At 38.8% G+C, this 14,772-nt stretch overlaps 1 protein-coding gene across 2 annotated transcripts in view; it reads left to right on the top strand.

Moving 5' to 3' along the window:
- Positions 1-14,772, top strand: part of dnai1.2 (dynein, axonemal, intermediate chain 1, paralog 2) — a 32,989-nt gene that overhangs the window by 2,550 nt on the left and 15,667 nt on the right. For both annotated transcript variants that reach the window (XM_036588174.1, XM_036588173.1), the window contains exons 4-17: positions 1,038-1,118; positions 1,256-1,382; positions 1,496-1,548; positions 2,935-3,090; positions 4,287-4,346; positions 4,696-4,824; positions 5,198-5,282; positions 5,381-5,498; positions 6,007-6,050; positions 6,158-6,405; positions 7,769-7,858; positions 7,964-8,051; positions 8,608-8,687; positions 11,122-11,270. In XM_036588174.1, the coding sequence (XP_036444067.1) occupies positions 1,038-1,118; positions 1,256-1,382; positions 1,496-1,548; positions 2,935-3,090; positions 4,287-4,346; positions 4,696-4,824; positions 5,198-5,282; positions 5,381-5,498; positions 6,007-6,050; positions 6,158-6,405; positions 7,769-7,858; positions 7,964-8,051; positions 8,608-8,687; positions 11,122-11,270 (1,508 nt within the window). The remainder of the gene's footprint in view (positions 1-1,037; positions 1,119-1,255; positions 1,383-1,495; positions 1,549-2,934; positions 3,091-4,286; positions 4,347-4,695; positions 4,825-5,197; positions 5,283-5,380; positions 5,499-6,006; positions 6,051-6,157; positions 6,406-7,768; positions 7,859-7,963; positions 8,052-8,607; positions 8,688-11,121; positions 11,271-14,772) is intronic.

Raw genomic sequence — 14,772 nt, 5'->3', positions numbered from 1 at the left:
ATGTTTTCTCTGTGTCTCCATGACTAGTTTATTTATGGATTTGTTTCGTCTTGCCAAGTCCCAGTTGTCTTGGGTTGTGCAATGATGTCTGAACTGAGTGAAATTGAGCGTAGCCAGTGTGAGAGGAAAAGACACATTTCCATTCCAGTGTCTGTGGTTATTTAATTTGTTATGGGAACATGGCTGATTACCCTTGTGAAAAAGAAGCATACTTAAGTGCAACACAAGCATACTTCAAGTATATAGAGAGGACTAAAAGTATTTTTATGTATTTTATTGAAATTCACCTAAAATTTCTTTTTTTTCTTCCAAAAAACATATTTTAAAATGATACTTTAGTATGCTGTGAGCAAAATACACTTAAAAATGAACCGTACTGATGCTACTTGCTTAAACAAAAGTATTTGTAATTGTTGTTTAGAAGTATGTTTTGAAGAAATGACTGTTAAAGCATTCTTCAGTACATTTCAGATACATTTTAGTTGCAATACACCTCTAACTAATTAGCAGTCAAATATGTATCAGTACACCCAAGAGTATACATTTAAAATATGTTTCAAGTGTAGCAGAATTTAACAATTGCTTAATTGCATTAAGTTAAAGTTAACTTTGTTGCAACATAGGTTGTAAGTAAATATCTATATACTGTATAAATTACTTATTTCTAATAATGGAACCAGACTAAGGCAAGACATTTTGGGCCAGTGCTTTTGGTTCATTCATTATGAAATTTAGACACAATATAGAGGGCAACAGGGGTGTTCAAATTATGTCAAAAACTGAAAAATGGTCTTAACAACAAATAGTTCAACAAATAGATAAAGTAATGTAATATGGGAAAGCTTTTCCCTTTGAAAGTTGAAGTTTTGTGTGTAAATTTGCAGACAGAAGAAAGAAGGGTCAGTATTTTTCCACTCAGCTTTGATGGCTTCAAACAGTTAAAAAAAAAACATTGCTGAGACTAGGGTCTATTAGACATAACTGATCTCTATCTCAGCATTAATTAATTCCTTTTTCTCTTTTGCTTTGCTTCTTAGGAGCTGAAAGAGGAGTTCACTAGAATACTGACGGCAAACAATCCACATGCTCCACAGAACATTGTCAGATACAGCTTCAAAGTAAAGTCGGACTTACATCACCACCATTACTTTGTTACACAGTGAAGTTTTATAATTTGTAGATGTGACTTCATCTTAAATGAACTGACAAAATTGCATGTGCTGCAGGTCTCTAAATGTGCTATGTCTTTACTCAGGAACGCTCCTATAAGCCAATCAGCAGTGTGGACCAGTTGGCTGTTCACTTTGTGCTGGAGGGTAATCTTTTGCACAAGGACTCAGACGAGGCTCGGAGACAGAGGGCTAAGCAAGGGCTGCAAGAAGGTAGGGGTTTGTTGTTTATCGAAGTAAAGAACAAATAAAGAAAGCCTGAAAAACAATGGATCTAGAGTTTAAGGGAACAGTTCAGTAATGCTCTGAAATGTTTATTGTTTCAGAGAAACCAGCTGAAGCCTCTGTGGCAGAAACTGAGGACAAACCAGACACTCCGGTAATAAAACGACTAAATAATATTCAACATCTGTATTCCGCATACAAATGGATTATTCCATAGACAGTGTTGCCAGGTTGGAAAATCTCATGTAACCTAATGAGAAATGGTAGCATTCTTTGTTCAGAGTTGCTAAAGGATGTTAATTTTCCAGTTTAAAATGCTATGCAGATAGGGCTGGAAGATTAATTGTTTTCTATATTGAAATTGTCTGAAATAGTCTGAAAAGAGCTGCAATTTTAATTTTTAATTAGAGCCTACAAGTTTTAAGTGAGGAATATTTTGATTACAGACTACAAGTTTTAAGCGGGGAATATTTTACCTAATAACACAGAGCCTGTGAACTGCCTGTAGATGAGTTGAACATCTACAGTCAAAAGCAAATGAACACCCATATGATGCGTATCAACAACCACAACCACATATGATTACAACACGACCACAACTGGCAGTCTTGCACACTGCACTCAGCACTTGAACAAGTCAGAAGAAAAGATTTGCTGGTCCACTTGGCCACAAAACAGGCTTTGACCTTAATTTATAGAAAAATCATCACCATTTAGTCACAATGTAATCTGAAAAATTGTAATTAGATATTTTCCCAAAATTGTTCAGCCCTAGCTACAGAGCTGAACTATGTTTTGAACCTTATCGGAATAAAAACCACATCTGACCTGCCTTAACAGTCTTTGGCACTGTAATTTCTAATCAGGTTTAATTGGATTTTTGTCTGTAAAATGTAAAATGCTCTGTAAAGCTTGTGCATGCTCCCAGCAGCTGCTACAAAGGAATACCTTTGTGGAAAGGATGGATAGAAATTAGCCCCTTAACCTGCAGGCTTACCTTTCTGCAACTACTATTATTTAACTCACTAACAACTATGAACTATTCAGTAACTACAAGTGGCTTTGTTTTCTGTGAGCGAAATGATATATTAGTTATTTCTATAATCTTAAATGGAAAAAAAACATCAAAAGTCTTTATTATTAATAAGTCTAAACTCTTAAAGAATCAACAGTCCCTCAAATAAAATATCAAAATATGTATTTGATCAAAATATGTATGTCACAGAGTAAGGGTTCTCTGGAATCTATGTTATCTTGTTTGGCCAGTGGTTTATCAGACAGCTAAATACGATATTATTATGTCCAAAGAGGTTGTTAATTGAAAGTAATTTTTGTATGGGGAACTCATTTTATTGCACAAGTTATTCCACTGGTAAGTACTCTGAAACTAATATTTACATTATGCAGTTTTGAGAGTGAGGAACTGAAGTGTAGACCCACATACAGAGCTTTAGTTTTTAAAGAGTTAATAATGGTTGGATCTGAAGATCCTTTAGTGAAGATGCTGAGTTCAACAGCTGCGTTGACCTGTGTTGCGCAGGCAGATGTGGCTGAGGATGCGGGTGATGCAGAGGAGGGCGCTGGAGACGAGAGGCCTGACAGTGTGGACGTCAAGTCGGGGAAAAAGGAACAGAAGCTCACCAACCAGTTCAACTTCAGTGAGAGAGCCTCTCAGACACTCAACAACCCTCTGAGAGTAAGAGCTGTACTTTATCCTAGCCCAGAACTACTGCACAGGTCAACTCCAACACAATGGCTTATTATCAGACCTTTAGGCTGCTATTTATCTCAATGAGTGGGAATGAAAAAGATGAGGTTGAGACAATGAAATATTTATTTTTTCATTGTCCTGTCTCGTTTTCATTAAATGACTCTGGCATATTGGAGCGGGGAAAACAATGCATTGCTGTTAATCCCCATGACTGAGAAATAAAAAAGGCTTGTTTTAGCCTAAAGACATTTAATTATTTGTTCTTTCATTGTCCTGTTCCATTTTCATTAAATCGGTCTGGTAACTGTAATATCTCCATTGTATGTCTGGGTGTATTTGTGCTAGATATGGAACAGACAGCATTTCATCAGTAAAAATAAAACACACAAAAAAAGATCTGCTCGTCAAAAGAATAATGTGTTGTTTTGCTTTTAGTAACTGGTTAAAAGGCCCATATTGTGGAAAACTGAAATTCTCACACTTTTCAGAAAATAAAAGCTTAATATAGTATAGAAATATTGCTGAAAAACAAATCAGTCAAACCCAAATCTGTAAAATCTATATGTGGAAACTAATCTGCAAAATAGCCATTTTTGAATTAATTGTTTCTGTGATGTCACAAAAACCATCACAGTTTAGCCCCACCCATTCATGTTGAAGTTACAAGGAGTGTTTCAGCCCAGAATGCTTTTTCAGTCAGGCACAATACAGGGTAGCCAATCAGAACCAAGCTCATTTACATACATCAGTCTTAACAAAAACAGCCAGTTTAATTCTAAGGATAAAGGGAGATCGGAAAATGGGCATATAAAAATGAATTATCTTTTTGGTATTTAAAACCATAAAAAGTATTAGTGAACCTTAGGGAAAAAATACACAAGTCTTCTTTGTCTTTCTTTCTGATCTCATTGAGGTCTAGGAGAAACTACAGAGATATTTAGGAGCTCTCTGTTTTCTATAGGGGGTGCATTCATTTCATGACAAATGAAACAAAAGCCGTTGCTCTTATTATAAGCTTTCTTAATGCTTGTTTAAAGTATTTTGGAAAATGGTAGAAATGAATTATGATTGTTTTTAGTACATGACACCACAGATACATCATAAATGCACCTCAGGGGGGGAATAATGTATGAGAAAAATGTGTAGGATATGTGCTCTTTGAAACTCTGATCTTTCTGCAGGAGAGAGGATGTCAAACTGAACCTCCTCCTCGTGCCACGTTTTCTGCTACAGCTAACCAGGTAGGTGAAAATAAATCTATTCTCTGAATATATTTAATATCTATGTTGCTGTAGCAAGATATTGCACTGTCACAGTAACTACATTCACCTGCAAAGACAAAAATGAAAGTTAGGAGTCTCTGAGTAAATTAATGGTAATGGAGATTTTTACACAAAACCCTTAATTGTAAACATCAGCCAAAATATGCATGTTGCCAAACTCATCTTACAACCTGTGACGTCCTCAAACTTTTCCAATGACTTTACCCTATTATGACAGACAATGTGATGATTCAGTAGACACTACTGTTTTATCTGTACCTCTTCTTGGCTTCCTCTGCTCTGAAATAAATGAGGTGTGTGTTTGTAGTGGGAGATCTATGATGCCTATGTGGAGGAGCTGCAGAAGCAGGAGAAGAATAAGGAGAAACAGAAGGCTCTCCCTTCTAAGAAAGAGGAAGACAAAGGCAAGAAGAAGACAACAATGGTGGAGAATCCGGTAAGAGCTTTGAGTCTTTTCAGGTCACCTGCAAAAACACTCATACAGTTAAAGTTAATCTCAAATAGACTTGCTTTCATGCTTTCTGACACTATATGACATACTGTAATCTATACATCCAGACAGAAGTTCATTGAACAGCTAAAAACAGTGGTAGCAGCCATCTTGATGCCTGACTTTTGTCTATACTTTTGCTCCTTTTTGTCCTGTTTCTTTACATAAAAATGTGCATCTATTATGTAATTTAGTTCATAAAATATATATATATTACTGTAAGCATTCAACCACATTCTAAAACCTATAACTCTAAGACTGTGCTCAAATTATGCAGTGCTATTATATTTCATGATTATTTTCTATTCCTATGAATCAGAGTGATGACATAACCAAAGTGGCAAAGGTGGCCAAGATCGTTGAGCGCATGGTGACTCAGAACACCTTTGATGACATTGCTCAGGGTAATTATCCCTCTTTAGAACTGAATGAAACAATGATATGAGTGTGCCTCATAAAAGAGAGTTTTCATCTACCTTTCTCTCCTTCTTGGTCATGCCAGATTTCAAGTATTTTGAAGACGCATCAGATGAGTTTCAGGAACAGGAGGGCACACTTCTCCCGCTGTGGAGGTTCCAGTACGACAAAGCCAAGCGTCTGTCAGTGACAGCCCTGTGCTGGTCTGTATGAATGTTACAGCAAACTAAGTAGTCTTTAAATTCAAAATAGGCCAGATACAGACCAGACTCTTTTGCCTTCAGTGTACGCTGCTCATCAAAACACTTTGAGGACATGTTTCACTTTGTCCGCTAAGTCATTATTTTAAATAAAACTTGATGTAGTATGTAAACACTGTTTCAAAACATACCACTCACATTCTATTCCATACAGTCCAAATATGGAAACTAAGCTGCAAAAACAGCCCGTTTTGAATGATTTGTTTTTTTTGTGATGTCATGAAAACCAACTCATTTGCATATATCCACCTATTTAGCTTATAGCAGTTTAGCTCTGCCCATTCACACTAAAGTTATAAGGAGTGTTTCAGTCCAGACTTTTTGAATGTGGCATGATACAAGGCAGCCAAAAAAGGTCAAGATCTAAAGTGCCTTCTACCTAATATGCTATTGTTATTGCAAAACAACAAAGAAAACATTTATGAAAATACTTATGTGCTCTCTATTTCAGGAATCAAAAATACAAAGATCTGTTTGGTGTAGGACTTGGGTCATGTAAGTCATCTCTAGATTTTTAAACACGAGCTGAAATGACGTTTTGTTCTGAAATCTTCCTTACAACATTTATTCTTAATTTTGAGCCTTTCTACTCTCCCTTTTAGATGACTTCACTAAGCAGGGTCGAGGCATGCTTCTGTTCTATTCTTTGAAGAACTCCACCTGCCCAGAGTTCATCTTCCCAACTCTGTCTGGGGTTATGTGTCTGGACATTCATAAGCAGCTCTCCTACTTGGTGGCAGTGGGCTTCTATGACGGCTGTGTGGCCGTCTATAACCTGAAGGACGACGGGCCGCAGCCGGTCTATAAGAGCACTGCTAAAACAGGCAAGCACACGGACCCTGTGTGGCAGGTAGGGAACACACACTGCATAGGTCAGTATGTTAAAGAAGAGAAAACATTCAAGTGTGCAGATCTTTAAGACTCCTGCAAGCTTAGAAGGCGTTCTGGTTATTCAGTGTTTCACGTAGGGAGTAACACTACATGTAGTTACAGTTCAAAAACTTAGCCAACTAGACAGGCTGGGGAGCCCATCTAAATTTCTTTTAATTATATATGCAGTTGGTCAGTGTTTGGTAAGTACTGACAGTGCCCACAATATACAGCACTTTGCAAAAGTCAGAGACCACCTTTCATTTGTTTAATTTCCAGTCAAAATGGCGATTTAATTATTCATTTTTCAAGACATATTTCTGAGCAGAATATACATATAAAATAATCACTTGCATAAGAAAGAAGAAAGTCAAAGGAAAATAAATGAAAAAACATGACTTTCCAAAATTGGAGTTATTAAAAAAATGATTAAAAGGTATAGTGAAACAACTACGCAAGACCTGATTGACAACCTAGACTGTCATCATCAGATCAACTGCAATTAAAGCCTTCATCTTTGAGAGAGAGGAGAAAAGCAAACTCCACTCTTGCTTTAGATCTGAGAAAAATCCACAGGTGTTTCTGTCCAACATTCCACTGTGAAAAGACAACTCAGCGCTATGGGTCTGAAAGGATGTATAGCTATCAAGACGCCTCACTGAGAAAAAGAAACAGACAAAAAGAAGACAATTTGCAACTCAAACAAAGAAGCTGCTGGTGTTCACAGAGCAATAAACTACATCCCAGAGCCCAGATTTCAGCATCACTGAATGAGCTTATGGATCATGAGTAGCAGACAGTGCAGTTAACTTCTTTGAAAAACTAGAAGCAGGTCTCCCAAAAAGAACAGAAACTGTTATAAAGCCAAAAGGTGGTCCCACTAAATACTGCAAAAAATATAACATTTTGTTGTTGAGGCCTCCGTTAAATATTTTTCGTGCTTTTTTACTGATGCTGAAAAATGAATAACTCGTACAAAATGGCTGTTTTGATTGGAAATTAAATAAATGAAGGGTGGTCTCTGACTTTTACACGGTACTGTATACTCATAAAAGCTTAATGTGATGTAAATTATGGTGATAATGGTGTCATATTGTCATATTGCCCTCCCCTGTGAGCTGCTGACACTGGATAGAGATTAGGTATAATAAAGGTAGTGTTTTTTCCTTCAGCATTGCCTTTGACAGCAGCAGTAGCAGTCAGACTACAGTGTTTGATCATGTTATAATAAGGCTGTGTATTTTGGGGGTGTCACAGGTGCTTGCCCTAAACAAACATTTATTCTAATGCAAAATTTTCTGTCATTTTCTGACATGATTACACTTGTTTTATGTTACCCACAGGTGAAGTGGCAGGAAGATGACATAGACAACAATCATAATTTCTTCTCGGTCTCCTCTGATGGCCGTGTGGTATCGTGGACCCTTGTGAAGGTACTGATGCGCACTTTTTAGACTTACTCCACATCTCACCATTGTTTCTGTTTGTGATTGTAATTAATATATGTGCTTAAATAATACCAGTTATTTTAATTGCAGAATGAGCTGGTGTTCACAGATATCATTAAGCTGTCTATAGAAGGACCTATTAATGAGGGACAAGAGGGTATGCAGCTTCCTGCTATGGGTAAGTCATCTACAGTGAGTCTCTCTCAAATTCACAAACACACACGGTTCATTTTATCAACCAATACTCAACTCAATATGTTTATTGACATCTTGTATAACCAAATTATTTATTTCTTTATTTAGCAAAAAATTATACTGGTTTGCAGTGCTTTGGTCTTACTCTAGCATATTATATGGGAAAAGTAAGTGATAGTAGAATCTCACATTTGTTTCTTTATAAACTCCTAATTCAACACATTTGGTAAATCAAGCCTTCTGGAGGAATGAGGGGGGTCTGATTAGCGCTGCATCAAAACTGCAGGAGAATCAGCAGTAGCTAAGCTCATTAACAGTCACTTAGCTGGACACTAGCATTTAGTCATACCCTTTTGTTTTACGTAATAAACGTATTACTGTCTGTTATCTCTTGAAAAAAAATATTTTATTTTGTTTTATTTACAAAAAAGTGGACCTGCCCACAGTCCTGACGCATTTTGAACAGTATGCATCTTCACTCTGCTTCAGTCATGTATTGGTGTCAGGCTAAAGACTGTGTATTTTCCCTCCCATTACAGCCTGCGGAACATCTTTTGATTTCCATAAACAGACTGACTACCTTTTTCTCGTTGGCACAGAAGAGGGCAAAATTCACAAGGTTAGTTGCACCTGTCATGGGAGTTTTTGTATTCACTTTCAAACAATTTCTTGAGTCTGGGGTGGTCAGTCCACTGTGCTTTGTTTGATTTGCAAATTTTCTTTGCATTGTTTTGTTTCCAGTGTTATTATTATTACGTGTCCTTGCTTTAGTCTATATGACTCTCATTTTGTGTTTGGAGCTGAAGACTGGTTGCTTACCGCGTTGTTGAGGGAGTATTCCTGCTGAGTGTTCGCTGTTTAAACAATGTGTGACATCCTCTGAGGAGAGAGGAAGTGTTCTCATTAGTCCACCAGCTCAGCTCAGCTCAGCTCAGTGACTGCCTCATCCCACCAGCCAGTGTGGCAGCAGGGGGCAGCATGAGTTAGCTTCAGCTCTTCTTGCCCCCTCTCTCTCTCATAGCATATATGCACTGCAGTAGTATAGGCACAGATTCTCATTCATTTACACCAGGAAGAAATAATATCTATAGCTTTGAATCTTGCCCTTTTTCTGGGAAGAGTGCTGGACAATATTGTCTAAACAGGCTGGACACATATGCAAACACATATTTTTTTTAATTCTCAGACTAAGAATTATTCCACCACTCACGTACAGAATATTTTATAAAAAACCTAAATAAGTTAAATACCCATCTTTCAGCCGTAGGCTGGCTATATTGAAGTTAGTAGCAGGGTGTTGAGCTGCAGAGGATGCAGCAGGGTTTATTACTGTTTATGTGTCCCCAGCACCTGGCAGACGCTCAGCTTTATGCAGGACTTCATCAGTGACTGGTGACACTGGCCACCCTGTCGCAGTCCTCCACAGTCCTCTCACTTTATCAGGGCGGACAGGACTCAGACGTCAGCAGGCTTACACAGGCTTCAGATAGCAGCAGTAGAGCTGCTTGTGATTTGTTTGCAAGTGCTACATCTTTACTAGCCACATGTGCCACTGTAATATGATATGCTAATACATGTGTGATGATCTGGTTGATTTCCACCTGCATAAACCTAAAGGTGAAACTGCTGCAATATTTTAGTGTTTAAGGCAAGTGACTGAAAGTGCAATAAGAAAGATATCAGAGTAGCGCCTGAGAGAAAGAGAATCACACAGAATGCAGTAGATACGATAAATCTGCTGTTTGAAAAAGCAAGCCGAGCCATCTCTGTTTGATTGGCAAAGACATTGTGGAGAAGCGCTTTCGGGGACAGTCTAATCCTCTGTGTGCCAGAGACATGCCGCAAGCTCAGACTTTCTCTCACTCTGTCTCTGCAGACTGACAGGCGGTGCTGGGCTCTGCTACCTTTCTAGATTTAGCCCTCAATTTAACCCTGTGCCTCCCATCACAGCTTTTCTTCCCCCTTGAGCCACCTTCTGCCACTTCACAAATTATATAATGTGGTATGAACACTGATTTGCCAGTTTATTAGTTACACTTACCCTGAAACTACACTCATTGGCCAATTTATCAGTTATACTTACCATAGGTGCGCTTTACAAACTGTTTATCAGCTACCCTTTAGACAATGCTTAGAATGATCCACCACTTGAATAGAATCTGGTTGAGGGTGGTCCTGTTGTGTTCCTTTGCCATGGATAGAGTAGAGGGAGCTGATACATTGTGCAGCAACACACAGTACAGTCAATAATTATAAACCTACAAAGTGCTCCTATATGGTATATGGTTTTTCTTATAAAATGGCTAATGGAAACAAGTACAAGTTATTCACAGAAAACTGCCCAAAAACCTCAACATCTAAATGTGGTATCAACTTTTCAGTATTTAGTGTGTCGGCCTTTGCCTTTATAACAGCTTCCATTCTTTATGCAGGACTTTCAGTTTTTCAAAGAAATCGGCAAGGATATGTTTCCACACCTCCAATGTTCAGTGTCAGATGAAGGTTGAATTTTCTCCTTCTCATGATCCAAGTAATCCCAAACACATAATATGATGTTGTGGTCTGGACTCTGGGGTGGTCAGTCAATTATTCTGATAACACCAGCAGCTTCTTTGCTTGATTTGCAATTTCTTTTTTTTTCACTTATTTTCCTTTGACATTCCATTTCCTTATTCAAGTGTATTATGTTATATCTAATCTTCTTAGAAAATTCTCCTGAAAAATGAATAACTTGTACTGTTTTGACCGGATATTAAATAAATGAAGAATGGTCCCTGACAAGGTAGGTGCACCTAACAAACTGGTAAATCAGTGTATATGCCATGTTATGCCACGTCCGGATTGTACTTCTTCAGCAGCCCGCAAAGAGAAAAGAGAAAAAAAAACTGAAACGTGGAAGAAAATGAATATAAAAGAAACAGTGAAGAAAATGAGTTCAGTTTTGAAGCAAATTTCTAAAGGCACAGGTGATAATGTGGGTGTTCGTGTGTGAACAGTATGTGCTTGTCTGTCAGTGAAAAGATATGTGCAAATGTGTGTCTTTTCATTTGCAGTGTTCCAAATTCTACTCCAGCCAGTTACTGGAGACGTATGTTGCGCACAACATGGCGGTGGATGCAGTGAAGTGGAACCACTTCCATCCTAAGGTCTTTATCTCCTGCAGCTCTGATTGGACTGTCAAGATATGGGATCACACCATCAAGTATGTGCAGCACTCATCAATCACAACCTTGATGCATGCATTCATGTGTCAAAGCTACATAGCAAGATTACACAAAGCCTAAACCACAGAGCAATATCTGAAATTATAATCTGTGAGGTTAAGTCAATGAGATAAACGCAGGAAGCTTTCACAGAAACATTCTAGCCTCACTGAATAGATGAAATCCATCTGAACCGTATTATCTTTACTTCAAAAATAGCAAAGTTAAATTAAACACATTATACCACTAGTATTGTTATTAAAATAAACATAATTAGCTTGTCAGTGCCACCATTTGACAAATCAATTAGCCAGTCTGTAGTCTATCAAAGAGAGACCCCTGAGTACATAATGATCATAATTATTCTGTCATTTTGACAGAGCGCACTATGCCTGGTGTGGTGTCTCTTATTATTCTCTGCTGTAGTTTTTAAGGTGTGTTTACTGGCGCTACCTAAATTCACCAGCAGAGGGCTCTAGTAAAATAAAAAAGAGATTGCGGTGTCTATATTTCTACAATCTTTCTTAAGCATGTTTTATGGGCTTAGGTATTTACCTCCCGAATTGTTTTTAGGGTCTCTTTTTGACAAAGTTAAGTGTTTGAAAGCATGCTAGTGGTCTAAAGTCTTGTGTGGATTGCTGTGAAAATCAGAACAGTCTTCCCCAGGGCTATCACTCATTGTCCACAAAACCAGCAGTAATTTAAGGCTGCTGTCCCCTCTGTAGAGAAATACATTCAACCGCTGTTGTCTTGCAGAGTAATGCAACCCTACGGACAAGCCAGATATTCATAGTTACTACTATTCACAAGGCTTTTGAGCCTGTCTGTGGGAATTTGTGAATTTCTCACCTTACAAAAGAACATTTGTGAGGTCTGGCACTGATGCTGGACAAGATGTCCTGGCTTGCAGATAATGTTCCAATTCATCCCAAAGGTGTTCAGCGGGGCTGAGTTCAGGCCTCTGTGCAGGCCACTGGAGTTCCTCTACATCAAACGTATCAGACCACATCTTTATAGACCTCACTTTGTGCACTGGGGTGCAGTAATGTTGGAACAGTAAAGAGTCTTCTTCAAACTTGTTGCCACAAAGTTGGAAGCATATAATTGTCTTAAATGTCTTTGTATGTATGTAAGGGACCCAAACCCTGAAAAACAGCCGCAGATCATTACGTCTCCTCCACCAAACTTTACTATTGATGCTGCCACTATCGATAGTGGCGATTTGGGGATCTGTAGTGAGTGATGCAACAGAGGATAAACAATTTTTATGCATTACGCACTTCAGCATTTGGTGGCCCCAGTCTGTGACTTTACGTGGTCTAAGATGTTGTTGCTGCTAGAGGCTTTAATTTCACAATAATAGCACTTACAGATGACAGAAGCAGATTTAGCAGGACAGAAGCTTCACAAACTGACTTGTGGCAAAGATGGCATTTTATGACAGCGATGTGTGTAAAGTCACTGAGCTCTTTCATATGACCCATTCTACTGCCAGTGTTTGTCTATTGAGATTGCATGGCTAAGCCAAAAGTCAGAAGTTTTTCTTATACCCTAACTGTAGTTAAACAGGTAGACATTTTGTTTCTGAAGTTCTTTTATTTTGAACTTGAGCTATGAGGTTAATGCAGATAGCAATTAATGGAAACTTTTGAGCAAATCACATGCCTGAATCAAGACATATTTGCTTGAAACCACATTAAGTTGTTAGAGAAATAGAACAAAAGCATGTTGCATTGCTAAAACCATTACTGCCAGCCTGAATTTCATCCTTACTCTTGTACATTTGTATAGAATATTGTATGTTATACAGTGTCAGAAACCACATAAGCAAGTCTGTTTGAGATTACTGAGGAATTCGACACAGTTTGAGGCAAGTGTTTGATGATTTAGTCAAGTCAAGTCAAGTCAAAGTTTATTTATATAGCGCTTTTTAGAACAGGTCACAAAGCAGCTTTATAGAAAAATCCGGGTCCAAGCCCCCATGAGCGTCACCAATGGCGACAGTGGCAAGGAAAAACTCCCTAAGAGCAAGAAACCTTGAGAGGAACCAATACTCAAAAGGGGAACCCATCCTCCTCTGGTCGACAACGGATAGCAAACAGCATTAGTATAAAATATTATAGTACAAAACGGGGAAAACAGGTGGAGCAATGGTTAATTAGATTAGTTTTAGTTTTATACAGCAGCAATAGCTGCAGCAGCAGCATCGGGAGGGTCAGTTCATGAGGGTGAGGTTTGCACAGAGTTGTACAGCATGAAGCTCAATGGTGGTCAAGCCGGTCCAGAAGGCTGGCGAGCAGTGGGCACCCGATCAAGGCACAAGAAGCAACAGCATCGGACGCACACGATGGGCAGCTGTTCAACTCAGCAAAGAAAGGAAAACACACAGAGAGTCAGTTCTGTAAAGAGTGACTGATTGCAGATTACAGTGTTAACAGAGCAGCAGAGACTCCGGCAGGGCTAGTTATTACAGCCTAACTAAAAGGGAGAAACCAGAGAGGTAACAGAGACATGAGGGCTAACTGAGATGTCAGCACCCCTCCGTGTGAGAGCAGCAGGACGACGGCACAAACACTCCCAGTTTACCCTAATACTCTATGTCCATGAACTCCCAGATCTGTACCTTTTATCTAACAGGGAAAACTAATTACCAAAGGCTTGACTAAACAAGTAGGTTTTTAGCCTAGACTGAAAGACTGAGGCTGTGTCCAGAACACTGACTGGATTTAGGCATGCAGTTGGCACAATGCTTACTGGTAATTACAAATTTCTATTACTTAGACTTGTAGCTCTAGCAGGAAACTGAAGAAGCAAATATCAGACACCAAACACACTTTTGGCTACCATAACAATGGTTGAATTTATTTCACTAGTAAATGGACAGCAGCCCTAAGTTACGCTTCCTTCCGTGGATGGTGAGTAATGTCCCTGGGGAAGACCATGTTATCTTTCCTTTCAATCCATAGACGATGACTGTAGTCGACTAGCATGCTTCCTTTTAAAGCAATGGTTGTTCACAAATAAATTTGCACACAGCTTGAGTGTAGCAGACATGCAGGTTAGAGTGGACACACATACTCAGACTAATAAATATATGTAGAAGAGTTAGAAATGAGATGCTTTCCTTCCATCTTATTTGTGTATGAAATGAAGGCAGAGCACAGGAGCAGGATGCATTCGTCCACCTGCCTGCTCAGCATGACAATAACTCTCTGTACTGACCACTGGGATGATGAGGTGCCATTGATTTCAAATTTGTGTCTGTGTGTGTGTGTATGTGTGGTTTAGCTGGTGCAGTATTCCTGGTGGCTGCAGGATAGAGCACATCGAGTGCATCCATTGTGCAGAAACACCAGGCACTCAGGGCTGCGAGCCAGATAAGCCTGCCTAAATCCCAGAGCTGCCCTGAAACAATAGCATGTATTTAGCTGGCATCCTGTGAACTCTCTCCAAATGATCATGAAGCATTTACATTCTTCATGAGGACATTTCACCGAGTGC

This window comes from Colossoma macropomum, unplaced genomic scaffold (genome assembly GCF_904425465.1).
Source record: "Colossoma macropomum unplaced genomic scaffold, Colossoma_macropomum, whole genome shotgun sequence".
NCBI lineage: Eukaryota > Metazoa > Chordata > Actinopteri > Characiformes > Serrasalmidae > Colossoma > Colossoma macropomum.
The sequence above is the reverse complement of the archived record's forward strand: the minus strand, read 5'-3'. Positions and strand labels throughout refer to the sequence as shown.